The following is an 18902-nucleotide window of genomic DNA, read 5'->3' as shown; positions in this document are numbered from 1 at the left end:
TCGAGTCATTTTCTTTTCTTTTTTTTTCTTTTTTTCTTTTTTGATATCTGAGATTTTTTTCCCCTCAATCTTTCAACTTTTTTTTAACATACAAAACACATGATTCTGTCTCTAAGGACCGCTAATGATGCAATGGACCACGCTCAATCTACATTGTAAGATTTCCAGCGCCTAAACATAGAGACGTTGGGGATAACAATCAGCCTGCGATCATTGTACGACATAAAGTCAAACCAAAACTCTCAAGGTGCATATGACACACATCCACACAAGTGTCAAGCATACATATAAGTTAAGTGAGTTTGTACAGTTGAGGTACTTAACAAGGGTCAAAACCTTTTAAATCCAATTCCAGAAGTTTTGGGAAGGAAAAAAACCAAATTGCAAGGACTAGTTTCAAAACAGAGTACCAAAATTGCAAATGATTAGTTTGTGATAGAAAACAATGGGGCTGTAGTTTCTCAGATGCTTTCAAATCAATTTAACATCTTTTTGTTTTTTACCAAAAAGGTGAGGGCATCTATAATTTACAAACTAGAAGGCGTGTCTAGTCGTGAAGTTCCAGCAATCCAAGATCCATAAGCTTTAAAAGAGAGCACCATCAAAATTAAGATCTACTTATAGTTAAGCTCCTTATTACTAACATAAAGTAAGCAGATATAGTATAAGTGAGCTCGATAGTATTATCCATATTGTCAATCAAAGTCTAAAAAGAGGGAAGTGGACTAAGAGATTATAACGTTCTAGTACTCACGTTGCCAACGTAAACAGAACATTCATCAGCCACTTCCTTGTTTGCCTGAGAAACAGCTCCAGTAGCAGGATCTGAGCAAAACAATAAAATCAGTCACGTATATATGAGGTTAAACCATAAGTCTACAAAACAAACAAACAAAGTCAATACTGAGAACATAAGGGACCTAAAGTATCACAGTTCAAGAAAAACAAAAGATAATGCATACTGATCTGGATATACAAAACAAATTGCACGATATTCACTAAACTCTCAAGAAAACAAGAACAATCAAAGCATAAGACAGGACAGGTTTCCCTGAGCCTAATCGTGGAGCAGGCACTCAAACCAAATCACCAATTTCGTGTTTAAATTCATCAAAACCAAAGAAACAAGAACAAATTCAAATAAATCTTCAACGGAAACACGAGAGCTCGATACAAAACAATTAACAGCTCTACAAGATTATCAAGAAGCCGAAAAGAGAGAAATAGAGATGAACAAACCTTGCGCAGAACTCATCTCCTTCGCCGCATTGGTCTGCATCTCGCGGAGAGCCGCAGCTTCCTCCTCCTCCTTCAAGCGCAATACAAAACAATCAGCAAATTGATTCAACTCAATACTTATGCCTATTCTGATGAAAATTAAATTCCGCTAGGGTTTCTGTTCAGATTAGGGTCAGGTCCGTCATAGTAACAAAAAAAGAAAATTGTTAGGGATTTGATGAAAACCTTGACAACGGCGGCGGCGTCGTCGTCGTCGTCGTCTTGGGCGGTGGACATGTCATCGTGGTCGAAGTCGCCGTCCATCTCCGCCTCGTCTGGAATTTCTGCTCCGTACACCTCATGCTCTTCTTCGGCCATCGCTCTCTCTCTCTCTCTCTCTTTGAACTTTTTTTTGGTCGAATCTCTCTCAACTTTTGCTTTTCCAAATTCGTGCTTCGCGGTTCGGACTGGATTTATAGGGCACGGTTCATTAAAACGACGACGTTTTCGGTTGATGTAACATCTCTATTTTTTTTATTCTTATTTGATGATAAAACCAAATCATCACCCTCATTCATTTATGACTTAGGTTTCGATAATAGATTGTATAGTGTTATTTTTAGGGAGCTAATTCTCTCTGGGTCGTAGGCTTCCGTATGGTTTGTATATTGTGATTTGTTTGGCATCAGTTACTTGAGTATCAATGTCTTGATTTAGTACTCTTTATTACTTCACGGTTGTTGGCGGTGTTGAGATGACAATGTTATTTTGTATAAATGGTGGGTGTGATATATTTGTTAGTATAATATTGTTGCATTTCTTTTTTCGGAGGTAAGGTCTTCGGTCCATATTTAACAAATTGTTGTTCTTAAGCTCCTCTCACTGTTTCTAGTTTGATAGAGTTGAAGACATATGCTCTTTGTCATTATTAGTTTTTTCGACATTGCATTCGCATGTTTTGTAATCAGATTTATTCATTTCTCACAAAATAAAAACCGTAAACCACACCAACAATAATGAGAAAACCAAAATCATCATTTTTCCAATAATTTCCTAACTAGAGATCTATCTAGTATAACAACACGAAAATCAATTGGGCAAAAATCCAAAGCAATTGTTCACACACGTGTGTTTCTTCTTTGGAAGTCCAAGTCATATGCAAGGTGAAGCGTTGCACCCTATTTTCAGCACATGTTGGATAGTAACAGTCTCGCCGAACACCAACGCCATCTAACTTTGATCCGACCAAAATATTACACTTACAACCAAATCGATCAAACCCAGTTAAACCCTCTTCTTCCTTCCACCAATCCCACCATGGAAACCGGATTCTTCAGCTCCTCAATCCTAACCCAAGACGAGCTCAAGAAAATCGCGGCCTACAAGGCCGTGGATCAGCACGTCGAGTCCGGCATGATCCTCGGCCTCGGCTCCGGCTCCACCGTCAAGCACGCCGTCGACCGCATCGGCGAGCTTCTCCAACTCGGAAAGCTCCACAACATCATCGGAATCACCACCTCCCAAAACACCCACCAACAAGCCCTCTCTCTCGGCATCCCTCTCTCCGACCTCGACGTCCACCCCGTCCTCGACCTCGCCATCGACGGCGCCGACGAGGTCGACCCTCACCTCAACCTCGTCAAGGGCCGCTGTGGGTCCCTCTTAAGAGAGAAAATGGTCGAGGGCGCGTGTAAGAAGTTCGTCGTCATTGTCGACGAGTCAAAGCTCGTTGACCACCTTGGGGGGTCCGGGATGGCCATGCCAGTGGAGGTTGTGCCGTTCTGCTGGAAGTTCACGGCCAAAATGCTGCAGGATTTGTTTAGGGAATCCGGTTGCGTTGCGAAGCTGAAATGTGAGGAGGAGAGCGGGGAGGCGTTTGTGACTGATAATGGGAACTACATTGTGGATTTGTACTTCAAGAAGGATATTGGGGACTTGAGGGCTGCTAGTGAGGCCGTTTTGCGGCTCGCCGGAGTTGTGGAGCATGGGATGTTTCTAGATATGGCCACTACTGTGATCGTGGCGAGGGAGCTTGGGATAACGGTGAAGCACAAGTAGTTGTTCAGATGAGTAATGTACCCTATCTATCTGACTTGTTAGATATAAGTGCAATTTTAGCTATTATGATCAAGTTTTAGGGAGTGACATTTTGTGTGTTGTAGCTGTTCTAGTGTTTTTGTGGGTAGCTTGAAATCTTGAATGATTGGCCTCATATGGTTCTGTTTGATATAATGCAGAATGTATTCACTGTTGAAACTTATAAGGCACATTCATGGATTGCAATCGAATGCTTTAGATTTTTCATTACAGTTAAAAACTATGGCTGGTGTGCATGATTTTATTGTTGTCTTGCGATCTTTCGCCCTGTTAATAATCTCATGATCATCAGAAGGCTTGCATATCTGTTTGTCCATTTTTGTGAATGACAAGAAATTGTGTTATTGAGTGGACAAGGAGCACCTATTAATAATCTTAGGAGAAAAGAATACCGACCATGACCAGAATAAGGCAGCAAAACTTGTCAAAATGCTGCAGCTTTGCAGTCTAATGATGGAGTTATGGCCCTCGAGCGATTGGAAGAATAGGAATGCCGCCTTGTGGGGAAGCCTAGATTGTTCGCAGACATAGCTATTGCAACTTTGGGTTGGTTTGACGAGTATAGATTGGTGCATGCATCTCAGGTGCAGCCTACCAGGTTGGTGCATAGCTGGTCTTTGCCGGAAGCTAATTACCAAAGATGAAATGTGGATCCCTGGTACAGTTATGGTGTTTGGTGAATAACAAGGGGTCAGCAAGTGTCATTCCGGGCATCTACATTTCGTGCAATTGGCTCTGCTACTTCAACCTTTCATGTTGAACTGCTAGCTTTGGAAGCTGCTCTGCAATTTTACTATTTCATTGCAGCATGGCAAGGTTCACTTTGAAAGTGATTGCCTCCTACAAGCTATTGATTCACAAGAACAAAAAGGTCTGTGGTGGGAAACATAACCAAGTCTTCAACAATTGAATATGTTTGTCAGTAGTAGCCGCAGTGCTCAATTATCTAGAGATATGCATGGTTGGTGTTCGTAAAATGCTAGGCTCCGATGTACTTATGTCTCTACTGGTATGCGCAGATAATGCAGTAGTTAAACACACCGATCTGCATCAAAATTATTGTAACTGAAACTTTTCACAGCAAACATATATTTCCTTGTTGTCCAACTCATTTAAACATTTGAACACTTGAATATACAGACCTGTTAACATATTCAACATACTCAGTTGCACATACAACATATATATAGTTCAGTAGGCCATCTCCAATAAGGAGGGCCAAGTGAACTCTAGGGCCCTAATTTATAAAAAATGGGCTACAAAAATAAAGGGTTAGATAGCTAGAGGGGTGGAGGTGAGTTGAGAGGTCTAAATTTGGCCTTCAAGGTGACCCTATAGCCCTTCTTTGGGGCCCAGAAAAATGAGACAGAAATTCAAACAAGAAACAAGTCCACGTGGTGTAGTTGTTTGAAAACAAAATCCCATTGTCCAACTTCCATGACCGTTTAGATCCAACGGTGAGTATATTTTTTTTTTGTTGGAAACATTTGAACAAAAAAAATATATATATATTTAAAAAGGCTAAATATAGTCATTCCTTGTTGGAGATGATTCACCATTTCATGAATAAATTATATTATTTAAAAGAGCTAAATTTTAGCCCTGACTTCAGTATAACCCCTTCTTTATTGCACATTGGAGATGACCTTACTTCTAAAGAAAAGCTTTGATGATTGGCGAGAGCTTTTCATTTGTCTTGATGATCCCAAAGAACATGAGCCTGTAAACTATTACCATTCCAAACAAAATGGCAAAATCAACCCACTTAGAGTGACCCATCTCCATTTGCCACATACTCTTCAATATTTCTTCACCAGTAATGGTGGGTGGCCCTCCTACTTGATTATTGGGGAATGTTAGTCCTTCAAACTCATTCTTGTATAATCCTTGATTCACATAATTGTGGAATCCAATATAGTACATTGGGTATCTCCAGAAGGGCTTTGGCATATCGTTAGGTTTTCGGAAGAAACCTCCATTCAACAACATCACTCCAAGAATTCCAGAACCTGTGATAACACCCATCAGGAAATCTGGCACAATGCTTGCTACAATCATCATCAGGCTCTCAACCAACATCAGCGCCACAAACAGAGCCAATGCGAAATAGGCGAAGTGATCAAAGGTTCTCTGAAAGCCAACAAGGAAATAGGCTATTGCTCCGGGGATTAAAGAGATCATCAGTAAGTATGGAACGGATGAAAATGAGTTTCCAACAACAAATGAAGCAACACCGTAGTGCCCGTTTAATCTTTCACGCTCGAAAATCTGGTTGGTGATAGAGAAAAGTGGTCAGATCATCAACAACAATAATGATATATGTGTAGTGCATCACTATATATGCTTCCTCACCTTCATGTCCTCTACATAAGAAGGAAATCCACCTATTGCCATGAAAGTTAAGAATGCTGCAACGAACATCAGACTTGTTGCTCTATCCTGAAAAAGTGCATACATTTTGAGGTTATAAAATTACATATATATTGGCTACTTTGCTAGAACAGCTAACATGGCAGTATATTAGTACACCAAAGTCTCACTGATATCTTCACTAATTATATTACCTGTATCGAGTCATAACTGGTGTCAATTTCATGATAGATAGTCCCAACACATAAGCACAAGGAAATGTAAATGAAAAGACGAAGCCAGTAGTAGCCTAGATCGCGATACATGTTCACAAAGGATCTCCTTGTCAAAACCAGGCATTGAGTCATGAAGTTGGCTTGACTTCCCTTCTCTAGAGCTCCACGTTTCTACCAAAGAATAAAAAGTAAGGTAACTACAACCTTCTTCTTTCATACGTACATTACTCGAATATTATGAAATTCAGTATGAACCATTCAACAGCAATATATTATCATCCAACCTCTTGGCAAATTTTAGCAACCTGGTCATGAAGTTGCTTGAATGTACTTGAAGACTTGTATGAATTTATGAGAATATCAATTGCTTCCTCTGTTCTTGTTTTTCCACCAAGGCCTTGTTCAATGTCCTGATATCAATACCAAATTTGAACTTTTCGCTGGAGTTTTAATTTTTTCATGCTACAAGGATCAAATATAGTTTTCTTGCAAAAATAGGGAAATGGTTATAAGAAGACTTACAGTGTCAAAGTCCTTGTTAATAGTTCTCAGGTAGTGATCTGATGGATTTCTCAGAGTTGGGCATGGAAAGCCATTTGAAACAAAAAACTGGACCAGACAGGTACTATTGTATGAGTGCTTATATAAGTTGTTAAATTATTGCTCGTGTAATTTAGAAGTGATAATGCATTCTCATGTCTTCATAGAAAATATTACCTCCTCTGCCTGTGAAGCAGGGCCAAAATAGACTGTTCTACCAGATGAGAGAAGGCAAAGATTTTGGAAAAGCTCAAAAACTTCACTGCTAGGTTGATGAATTGATGCAACAACTGTCATTCCATCGTGGTGAGCCAGTTTAATAATGCGGTTCATGACATGGTAAGATGCTGCACTGTCTAGTCCACTAGTAGGCTCATCAAGGAAGAGAAGCTTTGGACGAGTCAAGATCTCAATGCAGATGCTAACTCTTCTCTTTTGCCCACCACTGAGGCCTTTTTTGCCCCAACCTCCAATTCTTGTGTCCATGGAGTCTCGCAAACCCATTTCCTTTATTGTCGTCTCTGCTCTTACCTTCTTTTCTGCTTTCGACATGGAGTTAGGGAGTTGTAGTTGAGCTGAGTAGTACACAACTTCCTTTACTGTTAAGGTTGTCATTAGTGTGTCATCTTGTGCCACATATGCCTATACAATGAAAAGACAGACATCAGAATGGCAACTGAATTTTATAAGGCAAGGAGATGATCCAAATTGTTATTATTTTTACATGTTTATTATTGATGAGTAAGACATGTAAACCATGTTTGATGTTTCAAAAGACCTCAACCAGACTACTTGAGTCACATTTTTACTTTTTCAAAATTCAGATGACCATGTAATTCATCTGTGTGAATTTTGTGGTGCCAAGTGAACGTTTGATTAAATTTTCTTACTGAGGTTCGAAAGGCAAGAGTTTCTTTGCGGCCATTGATTAGGATCTTCCCTTTCTGCTGTGTGCTTGAACTTAGCCTTCCTGCATCAGTACGAAGTTTTTACTTAAATCGATGAGACCACATATAACACTAGTTACACCTGGACACCTATAGATTTATGGACAAGACTTAACCTGAATGGCTGAATGCTACCTTATTCCTATTCCTCACCAATTGGTATACATTTTATCACAAACACCAATATTTGTTCAACATGCCCTCACATAGTTGAAGTTCATTTGACATGGTTAGCAAAACCGCAATAGCCGAACCATTTTTTAGTGCTTTCTGAAGTAGACAAATGATTGCTTCTTTAGAAAGCAGTTCCAAGTCCTTTTACAGGAAGCAGTACACTTGGGGAATTTTAATCAGAAAACGTGCTTCCAAGAACAGTGTTCTTGAAGATTAAAGAAAAGAAAAGCAGCTTCTACAAAAACCATTTCACATAGAATCTCTAAGGAACCCTTGTTTTGATACTGATCCGTATTTAAGAAATGAAGAAAAATTCAAAGGGGTTTTGACCAAGTAATTTACTTCACCAAACCATTCAAACTTAGCTAGCATTGCGTATTCATCTGTGTTAATATATTGCATGAATATGACTTAGGTAAGTTTAATAACAAGCACAATGAATTAGTCAATTGACTCGATACACAAAATTGTACAGTAAAAACCAAAGAATTCAAAAGGGATTAGAAATTAAGCAAGTACCTCCCAAAGCATCCAAAAGGGTAGATTTGCCACAGCCAGAAGGACCCATAATGGCCAAAACCTCACCAGGCTGAGCAAACCCAGTAAGCCCCTGCAAAATCATCTTCTGCCCGCCTTTCCCATCACTTACTCCGACCCACAAGTCGTCCCATGTCAAAGAAGCACCATTCTCTCTTGGCCCAAGCTCCACTACATGAGTAGCACTAGCACCATTCGTCCTTGGGACATGAGCATTTTCAGCTTCTAGTGACGTTTCAACCGCAGAACCATAAGCAGTAACAGCAGAAGTATTGCTTTTGAATCCAATGCTAAATGGGAAGATCCTCTCCATGCTAGAACATGACAAGGATACCGCATGTTCTGCAGAGTCATGAACAGCAGCACTACTGGACTTGATCTTGGCGTCTTCCACAGGTGGTGATAGTAACAATCCTCTTGAGGGGCTTGGACTCGGTGCCCATCTTGGAAAGCTAGCTGGAGAAGAAGAATGTTCCATTGAAATGGCAGCTCTCTCAGTTTCTTACGTTAAAAGCCAGTGTGTTATCAATGCAGAACGCTGCTCACCCCAACTACAATTTATATACCCTTCTTGGCTTGTTTCACTCATAGATAAGTTGAATGTAGTAATAGTATGATCCGCGCGCAGCCGCGGTAAGACAAGAGATTAAAGAGTGCGGCTATTGGGACCTTTAAATTTGCTCAGTATACCGAGAAATTTTGATAAATGACCATCTTTTGGTCACCAAGTTTATAACCTTGTTTTCTGATTTAGTTGAAAAATAACCTATTAACAGAATAAAAAGTCATTAAGACCCTTACTAAACTCTCATATTATCTGCCTATATATCTTTGAAAAAATTGAAAGCATGTTGTCAAACGTGGGAATCAAAGGTCATGGACAAACCCAGAACTTCATTTTTGTTGGTGCTGAAAAACGAGTCTTCCATCTTCAATATTTTTCCCACATTATTAGAGAGGATATGAAAACTCATCTTTTAGTACTGAGTGACAATTGATAAAAACATCAAAGTATCAATCTAATGTCCACATATAAGATTATAATATTCTGTTTGTATTGCAGAATTCGGACCTTGTGTTCAATCCTTGACAATCCTTTCCATTTAATATTTACATAATGAAGAAGCATGTATATGGGGTTCACGAGAAATTTTTCAATGCTCTCGAATGACCACGTGGCAATCTAACATGATTCTCCCTTGCTAATTAAATTTTGACACGTGGATTTATTACAACTAAAATATAAACTAAAGTTTTCTATATTTTGTGAAATGACCGTCTTGGGTTTTTTATGAGTTTGGCCTAGGGTTTAGGGTATAGGGTTTGGGGGTTAGGGTATAGGATATATAGTTAGGGTATAGGGTTTAGGATTTAAAATATCAACAAGAAACCCAAAACGGACTTTGACAAAATTACAAAAATTTTTTTTCATCATGAAATTCAACATGTCAAAATTTAAATGGAATGGAGAACCACGTCAGACTGCCACATGGCCATTCGGGAGCACTGAAAAATTCCTCTGGGGTTCACCCCTTAATTGGCTTTAACAAACAAAAGAAGCAACCAATCATACTTGCATTGTGCTGCGATCATACTTGCAAATAAATTAAACTTGTAATATTCAATTTCAATCTTGAAGAACCCTTAAATCCTAAATCTTCAAAAAAGAAATTCAAAATCCTATGATTGTACTTTTATTTGACTAGTAAATTATAATTCAATTCTAGAAAAGAAAATCAAAGAGATTAGCGATGTACTTGCCTTGAACAAGAAGGTTTTCGATAATGTTTCAAATCAATAAGAGAGCTTAAGTTTTAAATCATAAAAGAAGCTGAGTTGTTGTTTGTAGAAAAATAAAGAACGAGAGAAAAGAATTGCAAGAGGTAAATAGTTTAGTAAGAGTCTTAATGTCTTTTTATCCTGCTAAAAGGTTATTTTTCAACTAAATGAGAAAATAAGGTTATAAATCAACTTGGAGACCAAAACATGGTCATTTATCAAAATTTCTCCAGTATACCTCTCATGCTATTTACAAATTTCTTTTTAATTTTAACTACAAGCATTTGCTCACTATACCTCCTTTCAAATTCCTAAAATAATCTTATTAGAAATGTTATTCACATGTATCTTGATAATTTACTCATTATACCTCTTATTTATTCTCTAAACCTCTCACTCTTTTAATTTTTTTCTTTTTGCATGCTATCATCAAGATCTCCATTCCTTGATTTTTTTTTCGTTCAAACCTCTTTTGCGACCTCAATTCCTTGATATTTTTTTATTTCCCATAGAATGTCACCAAACCTCCATCATTTGATCAATTTGTAAGAAAAAATTTTCAATGACGTCAATTTTTCTCTTAAAAATCAAATAACACAAAGTATTGGGTTTCAAAAACTTATATTTACCAGCCCAGTACCGTCTCTCCTTATAAGTGAGAGGTCGTGAGTTCGACTCACAGTAGGCTCGTTGTAGCATAATAGTTGTTTATCTGATAAAAAAAAACTTATATTTACCAACAAGAAAATATTCTAACATAAATTAGCTGTTCTTTTTCTATTTTACTTGCGCTAAACAACGATCAAGGATAACATTGTATATATATGCTATGTATGTTCTTTTTTTCCCTCTATTCTATGTACATCATGAAATTATTTCAATAGTTATTTAATTTTTCATTATTGATTTGTTTTGCATATATAATCCTTCACATTATATATATATATATTTATATATATATATATATATGCTTTCAACATGTATGATAGTAGACAAATTTATGTCACATGGTCGATATTGATAATAGTTTTAGTTTTAATTAAATATACAATATGTAGTAAAATTTAGAAAATAGTAAATTAAAAATTAAAAATATATAAGGAAAATAATAAAGATACAATCAATTAATTATCGAATTGGAAAGTCTAGAGAATAAATATACTTCTTTTTATATGATTATTGTCCTTAATAGTCATTACGTAAGAGGAGATAATTTTCATAAAATAACTCATAATAAAGAGAGGTCAAGTGAGCAAATTTGGAGGTCCCAATAGCCGCACTCGAGATTAAAATATCGGTATCGGTGTATCTAATGGTACATTGAAAAAGAGATATCGGATATATCCGGGAAAAAATATCAGTATTTTGGGAAGAATTTTTTTTCCTTAAATATTGAATTTATTAGATTTATATATAATTATTACAAACATCAACTTCATCTACATCTAGAATGAACATCTAGGTGGTTGAAAATACGCATCTTGGTCCACAAAAGTATATAGCAGATAAATCTAAATTTTTTTTTTTACAGATATTTCTTTAATATATCGTATATATATCGTGAATTTCCTAAATATCAAAGATATTTGATGGTATCTAAGAAATATTGAGAATACGGTGGAAGATAAAATATTTACCCCTGTAGATATATATATTGGTCCTTTAAAAAAAGGAGATATCAAGAGATTTTAATCCGTAGATAGGACCAATACATGTAACGTTACTTTCTTCCCACATATAGATCGGTTGATCAAGGCGGTTCATGGTTGTGTTTCGATCGTCTGAGGTGAATTTATATCGATAAATCAAGTAGACTAATTCGAGCTCAATCCAAATTAGTCTACTTTTACATGATATCGATCCGTCTTTGTATCAAAACTAGTCTACTATACATACCGGAACATTTAATGTACTATAGTATTTGGTTTCGTCTTAATTTTAAGGACCATATGTGGTGCAAAGTAGTCCACTAATATTGAACAGGGTTTCCGTACTAGGTTTCTAGGGTGTCCGTCGATACCTAACAAACTTGTCACATTTGGTTTTTCGTGTGCAAGTGTTCTACGCAATTGATTAAAATGACTATCGTAACATGATACACGTTTGGTCAGAGTTATAATGCATACGAAATACTAGTTTAGCCAATCAAAAATTAGAGATTTAATTTCGAATAAACTTGTCATTGTTGTTCATGGCTCCATTTGATTGTCTGCGGTGCATTATATCCACACATCAAGTAGAGACTAACGTGACATTTTTATAATTTCAACTCCTCAAATTAATTGAAAAATTATTAAGTTGTCTGGCGGCTTCTTGATCAGTACGTTGGTTTTGGAGTGGCTGCTTCCGGCTTTTCTCGGCCTCTCGTCGGTTAGGTCGACCTGCCTGATTGAAATGATTTCTTGCTGGATTACGGGAACGGTGGTCGTGAAATCTCTGCTGATTCGAGGGAAGGTGGTAATGGTCCATGAAATGGAATCTCTATCATGCACCAGTACTAGTACTACTGATCTCAAATATTTGTTGCCATAGAATAGAAGATAGACAAGACCTTTCATAGTCTTGGTCATTTCTCACAAGTCATCATCGTATCTATACCTATTCAGCTGCTGGTCCAATAAATATACGATCTGAAGTGTACCCCAAGATCGAAAGGCTAAACATGTGGTTATTAACGAGTGAATGCTCAAATACATCTGCATCCAAATGAATGTGACATTATTTTACGGCAACCATACACTTAATTGCATTCAGATGCTTCGTTCCAACTTTGTTGGCAATATGTCAGTTAAGTCTTCTGGTTTTGATGATCATTTTCCTAGCCTCATGGTGTACAAGAGTGTTAGCTCTAATAGGAAGTTAGGGTCGACCCTTTGGTCCGATGTTTGTTATAAGTGGTCTATTAGTAGCTCTGATTTGTATTATTCATACCGCTTGTAACTTCTTCCGTATGAATGCAACCCATTTGATAAAAAAAAAAATTGCTCTTGGGTCCAACTTTGAATACATGAATAGCGCTCACATAAAAGACAGGGAGATGAGTTATTTTTTTACTGTTGCACCAACAATAAGAGATTTGTGCGACTTTTTCACCATTAGGCTCTCGACCAATATCAGAGTCACAAAGAGAACCAATACAAAATAGGCAAAGTGGCCAAAGCTCTCTTCTGCAAGCCAACAAGGAAATACGCTAGCTGTATATGGCTCCAGGAATCAAAGAGATCATCAATAAGTTTCTTTGGTGCAGAGCCACAGTGTGTTATCAATATTAATGCAGCACGCTACTTACCCCAGCTATACAATTTAATTAAAAGATTAAATATTATATAGTCTTTATGGTTTGAAGTCGACATATGTTCAGTCCTTATGGTTTCATTTTAATTTGAATGGTGCTTAAAGTCACGATTTTTCTTCTAAATGATCATTCCGTCAATTTTCTTTGTTAGATTGCTTACGTGACCGTTAAAAATTACAATGTCTTTAACGGCCACGTCAGTATTTTAACTGAGAAAGTTGACGGAAGAACTATTTGAAAGAAAAATCGTGACTTTAAGAACCATTTAAATTAAAATAAAACCACAAGAACTAAACAGATGCCGACTTTAAACCATAGAGACTAAACAAATTTCAATTATTAATTAAATCATTCTTTTATGATCTATATATTGGTGAAGATGTTGCCATTAATACGCTGAATATGATACTATGATATGTAGTAATCCATGATATAGTCTTGGCCTTTTCATATATATTGCTAGTCTTGGTATTTTCATATAAATACTATGAACTATAGTATAATTTATTGCCAGAGAAGAGGAGTAGGGTGCAAGAGACCAAGCATGTGAAACACGTACTAAGGAGCCCCATAAAGATGGCAGTTCTTCCTCCACAAATTTGGCCGACCACCATGTTGACCGCAACGTTCTGTTTGCTGTAAGCATCAGCATGCATACGCATCTGCAGCCGCCTGAGGACTAACATATTGAGCAAAATGAATTTTGCTTTTGCTGTTTCAAATTAAGCTTCAGTCCTTGCCGGTGGTCTGCTATGAACACCACTAACATATATAGGGTGAAATGACTGAAATCCACATATATATACCGTGCTTAAATTATCACTAATGCACCTTTTGGTATCGACAAAATGTTAAGAGAGTCTCTACTATTCATCTGCATATATGTTTAGTCCATTTAATACTTCAGTAGAGATTTTTGATTCGTTTTCTCTGTATATTACTGGCGTACGTTCGTATATGGGCGATGGCTCAACTTATATATGTCTATATACATGTGCTTGCAGATCAGTATTCATAATTTATGAAAAATATGGTTTGCTGCTGGTGTGATGATGAATATGCAATGTTTGGTTGCTGGCATGGTTTGCAGGATCGATACGTACGTAGTCATTGTTTAAAGGTTGAGGTCTGCTAGTGGCTCATCAAGAATTAACAAAGATATATGCATCAGAGGCTGCTATAATATGGAGTGTGTCTATGTGTCTGTTTAGTTTATGATTTATTAATTTAGCTCAAGGACTCGAGGTTTTTCCCTCCACCACCACTTCCGGAATCCTCGTAAAGTCATAATCCTTTCAATAATATGATGGCTCATCAGTGAGTGTGAGTGTAAGTTAATATTCTGAGAATAGTACTGTACTGCACTTTAGGGTTGCATGCCTACAAGAATCCCTCTCACCAGGAATAAATGTTAGTTTGATAAACATATATCCATCAAATAGTTAAGTTCAAATTAAGCAAACTGTTTTTTTCTTCAGCAAAGTGGGCATGTAACCCAATATATTGATTTCTCACGATACAAGCCCCCCCACATTGTACAATTTTTGCTCATTCAAAAGCAAACGGTTGGTTACATCATTCAAAGATAAAACACATAGTTACGTGAATTGGAAATTTTGCAATATATATCCGGTGGCCTTAGCAATATTTCAAAAGAGTTTTACGAACACGTGTACGTAAAATCCCTTAGACCAACTCCAACAGCTTTCATGTTTTCCCATATTTTTGGTTTTCTCAATTTTGGGAAAGATTTTTGTTGTTTTGTCTGAACAGATTATCTAAAACTTTCTCCAAAATTAGGAATATGATATGAGAGAGAAAACCAAATTCCCCATATTTGCAGCAAACTCTCAAATTTTAGGAAATGATCATGAAATCTCCAAAATAAGTAATCTGTTAGAGTTGGAAAAAAATTGCTGGAAGCATTGATTTTTGCTTCCCCGTTATAGAAAATTAATGGGGATGTTGTTAAAGATGTTCTTTGGCGCATGTCTTCTTGAAATCAAGTTGGTACGTGGCACAAAAAAAAGGCAACTTTAGTAGTGTTATCAAATTTAGTAGACAAATTTATGTTCTGGGAGTCCTTCTAGTGAGGACCCTTAAGTTGAGGACTTGGTGAAGACTTTTCGGCTTATCCCACCTTTTGATCTTATATCAACATCTTGACCATTCAGTTTATAGGTATTTATGAGTAGATCATTTCTCTAAATTTTCAGCTATATTGAAAATTGTTAAGGCATTCATAAGTGTGATTTATCAATTATGAACTTAAATAGTTCATATTTGACAGATTTGGTTTGTCCATTAATTTGATCTAGTTGTTATCTTAACGAATACCAATTTGGCTGAAAATTTGTAGAAATGATCTACTCATATAAACCTAAACACTGAACGGATGAGATGTCAAAATGTGATCGAAAATTGGGTCTTTTAAACCATAAACCGAAAAGTCCTCAACTTAAGAGTCCTCACTAGAAGACCTTCCTTTATGTTCTATAGCAACCTTCATAGCTCCACTAAAAATCAACAACACCACCAAAGTAGGCAACTTTAGTACTGTAACTATGATGCACTATCCGCGGCTAGGCGCGAGCATTTTGTTTAGTACAATATAGAGGTGGCAAACGGGCTGTTAAGCACGGGCACGGCACGAGCACGGCACATTTAAAAACGGCCCGACACGGCCCAAGCCCGTTAAAGGCCCGGCTCGGCCCAAGCACGTTATTCTAATGGGTCGGGCTGGGCCTAGAAAAATGAGCCCATGGGACCGAGCCCGTTATAAGCCCGGCTCGGCCCAAACACGATAATATGAGGCCCACGGCCCGGCCCGCCATAAAATATAATTTTTTTCCATTTTTAATATGAAGATAATATATTTATAAATAATAAATTTAGTTTTGAGTGTGAACAATATACTTATATACTAATAAATATTTATTTGAGTATGAATTTGCATTCCCCTAGACTCATAAGAAGTTTTTGCCTAAAAATTTATTAATTGTAAGCATTTATCACTTATTTTCTTTAGTTTGTTAACAAAAAAAAAATGATCGATAGATTGTGTGAATTAATTTTAGTTTGTAATTGTATCATGTATAATTAAAAGTTGAGATTATGAGAGTAGAAGCGGTGGTATAGGACATTCACCTCGACCATTTTCAATTTTCGACACGAAACGGGCCTGTTCATGGTCTCGGGCCGGTCCGGCCCGAGCACGGCCCACCATGTTATGGGCTTGGGCCGTGGGTCAGGCTGAGCCTTACATTTGAGTAAATGGGCCGGCCCAAGCCCGAGCCCGTTAAGAAGTGGCCCGTCGTGGGCCGGCTCAAAAACGGCCCGAAACGTGATTAGTCGGGCCGGCCCGGCCCGGCCCGTTTACTACCTCTAGTACAATAGTAGAGTACTGTAGCATATCATACAATATATAGTTTTGCTTACACTGAGGGCAAGCTAGGCAGATGAGTTATCTTTAACTGTTACGCGAACCATAAAAGCTTTGATAATTGGCGTGACCTTTTCACTTGCCTTGATGATTCCAAAGAACAAGAGCCTGTAAAGAATCACCATTCCAAACAAAATGGCAAGATCAACCCACTTAGAGTAACTCATCTCCATTTCCCAAATATTCTTCAATATTTCTTCACCAGTAATGATGAGTGACCCTCCTGCTTGATTATTGGGGAATGTTAGTCCTTCAAACTCATTCTTGTAGAATCCTTGACTTACATACTTGTGAAATCCAATATAGTACATTGGATATCTCCAGAAGAAATTTGGAAGATCATGAGGTTTTCGAAAGAGACCACCAGCCAACAGCATCTTTCCTAGAATTCCAGAACCTGTGATAACGCCCATGAGGAAATCTGGCACAATGCTTGCTACAATCATCATCAGGCTCTCAACCAACAGCAGAGTAACAAACAGAACCAATGCAAAATAGGCGAAGTGGTCAAAGGTCTGCTGAAGGCCAACAAGGAAAAATACTATTGCTCCAGGAATTACAGAGTTCATCAATAAGTATGGAATGGAGGAAAATGAGTTTCCAACAACAAATGCAGCAACACCGTAGTGCCCGTTTAGTCTTTCTCGCCGGAAGATCTGGTTGGTCATCAGAAAACTAGGATTAGGCCATCAACAACAGTGTTGAATATATGTTTTTAGTGATCAATATGGATACTACGTACCTTCATGTCTTCTACAATAGAAGGAAATCCACCTATTGCCATGAAAGTTAAAAATGATGCGACAAACACGAGCATGAATGCTCTATCCTGAAAAATTCATTATGAATATATTAACTTATATACTGATTAAGTAAGTGCAAGAACAACTAGCTAGCATGGTAGAAAATTAGTAATATCACGTCTGATTGATACCTTCCTAATAAAATTACCTGTATTGAGTCATAAGTAGAGCCAATTGCATGAAAAATAGTCCCTAAACATAAGCACAAGCCAACATAAATTCCAAGACGAAGCCAGTAGTAGCCTAGATCGCGATACATGTTCACGAATGATCTCCTTGTCAAAACTAGGCATTGAGTTATGAAGCTGGCTTGGTTTCCTTTCTTTAGAGCTCTGCCTTTCTACCAGACAACAAAAACAGTATGATGATCATTAAACCTTTTGCTTGGTACCTACATTATAAAACTAGTAACTGACCTGGTTGCAAATTTCAGTTACTCTGAGCTCAAGTTGCTTGGAAGTACCTGAAGACTTGTATGAATTTATGAGAATCTGAATTGCTTCCTCATTGCTTGGTTTTCCATCAAGGCCATGTTCCAGGTCCTGAATATATTTAATACTCAAGTCAAATTTTTGCTAGAGTTTCCGTAAATTAATGCCACACTGATCTAAATTATTATCTTACAAAAAAATTCTATGTAAATATTAAAATAGGAAAAGGTTATAAGAAGCCTTACCAACTTTGGGTTGGTTTGACGAGTATAGATTGGTGCATGCATCTCAGGTGCAGCCTACCAGGTTGGTGCATAGCTGGTCTTTGCCGGAAGCTAATTACCAAAGATGAAATGTGGATCCCTGATACAGTTATGGTGTTTGGTGAATAACAAGGGGTCAGAAAGGGTCATTCCGGGCATCTACATCTCGTGCAATTGGCTCTGCTACTTCAATCTTTCATGTCGAACTGCTAGCTTTGGAAGCTGCTCTGCAATTTTACTATTTCATTGCAGCATGGCAAGGTTCACTTTGAAAGTGATTGCCTCCAACAAGCTATTGATTCACAAGAACATGCAAAATGGTCTGGGGTGGGAAACATAACCAAGTCTTCAACAATTGAATCTGTTTGTCAGTAGTAGCCGCAGTGCTCAATTATCTAGAGATGTGCATGGTTGGTGTTCGTAAAATCCTAGGCTCCGATGTACTTAATTATGTCTCTACTGGTATGCGCAGATAATGTAGTAGTTAAACAAACCGATCTGCATCAAAATTATTGTAACTCAAACTTTTCACAGCAAACATACATTTCCTTGTTCTCCAACTCATTTAAACATTCTTGAATATACAGACCTGTCAATACAGCCTTTCTCAGGTGCGGACGTCCGCACCAAAGTTTTGGTGCGGATTTCCATTTTTGCACCACTTCCCGATCGAATTTCCTCAAACTTCTTTCTAGACATATCTAGATCATCTTGTGTAGATCATCTCTGCAAAATTTCAGCCAATTTGGTGATCGTTAAGGCCCTCAAAATCGAAAAACAAATCTGACGGA

General features: G+C 37.5%; 4 protein-coding genes across 4 annotated transcripts in view; 1 reads left to right on the top strand and 3 right to left on the bottom strand.

The window, feature by feature from the left end:
* Positions 1 to 1596, bottom strand: part of LOC101313839 (polyadenylate-binding protein 2-like) — a 3462-nt gene extending 1866 nt beyond the window's left edge. The window contains exons 1-3 of the mRNA XM_004288129.1: positions 1465 to 1596; positions 1240 to 1348; positions 755 to 825 (exon numbers count right to left, since the gene is read on the bottom strand). Coding sequence (XP_004288177.1) covers positions 755 to 825; positions 1240 to 1348; positions 1465 to 1596 — 312 coding nt within the window. The remainder of the gene's footprint in view (positions 1 to 754; positions 826 to 1239; positions 1349 to 1464) is intronic.
* Positions 1597 to 2429: 833 nt separating this feature from the next.
* Positions 2430 to 3399, top strand: LOC101313549 (probable ribose-5-phosphate isomerase-like). The gene has a single exon (XM_004288128.1). It carries the CDS (start codon positions 2536 to 2538, stop codon positions 3274 to 3276), a length of 741 nt encoding a protein of 246 aa, XP_004288176.1. The 5' UTR covers positions 2430 to 2535; the 3' UTR covers positions 3277 to 3399.
* A 1511-nt stretch (positions 3400 to 4910) lies between these two features.
* LOC101313249 (ABC transporter G family member 11-like) lies at positions 4911 to 8595 on the bottom strand. Its single transcript, XM_004288127.1, has 8 exons — positions 8081 to 8595; positions 7331 to 7410; positions 6618 to 7082; positions 6423 to 6509; positions 6185 to 6310; positions 5880 to 6071; positions 5668 to 5754; positions 4911 to 5583 (listed from the first exon to the last, which is right to left on the bottom strand). Exons 1-8 carry the CDS (start codon positions 8574 to 8576, stop codon positions 4969 to 4971), a joined length of 2148 nt encoding a protein of 715 aa, XP_004288175.1. The 5' UTR covers positions 8577 to 8595; the 3' UTR covers positions 4911 to 4968.
* An 8027-nt stretch (positions 8596 to 16622) lies between these two features.
* LOC101299534 (ABC transporter G family member 11-like) overlaps positions 16623 to 18902 on the bottom strand; it is a 7471-nt gene continuing 5191 nt past the window's right edge. Inside the window, exon 8 of the mRNA XM_004289254.1 lies at positions 16623 to 17270. Coding sequence (XP_004289302.1) covers positions 16623 to 17270 — 648 coding nt within the window. The remainder of the gene's footprint in view (positions 17271 to 18902) is intronic.

This window comes from Fragaria vesca, linkage group LG1, assembly GCF_000184155.1.
Source record: "Fragaria vesca subsp. vesca linkage group LG1, FraVesHawaii_1.0, whole genome shotgun sequence".
Taxonomy (NCBI): domain Eukaryota; kingdom Viridiplantae; phylum Streptophyta; class Magnoliopsida; order Rosales; family Rosaceae; genus Fragaria; species Fragaria vesca.
This window is presented reverse-complemented; position numbering and strand designations above follow the sequence as displayed.

Coding starts and splice junctions, on each gene's coding strand:
- LOC101313549 (XM_004288128.1), top strand. CDS start 2,536: ATGGAAACCGGATTCTTCAGCTCCTCAATCCTAACCCAAGACGAGCTC.
- LOC101313249 (XM_004288127.1), bottom strand. CDS start 8,576: ATGGAACATTCTTCTTCTCCAGCTAGCTTTCCAAGATGGGCACCGAGT. Junction 7,083..7,330: donor CTCTTGCCTTTCGAACCTCA/GTAAGAAAATTT, acceptor TTCATTGTATAG/GCATATGTGGCACAAGATGA. Junction 6,510..6,617: donor CTGCTTCACAGGCAGAGGAG/GTAATATTTTCT, acceptor TGTCTGGTCCAG/TTTTTTGTTTCAAATGGCTT.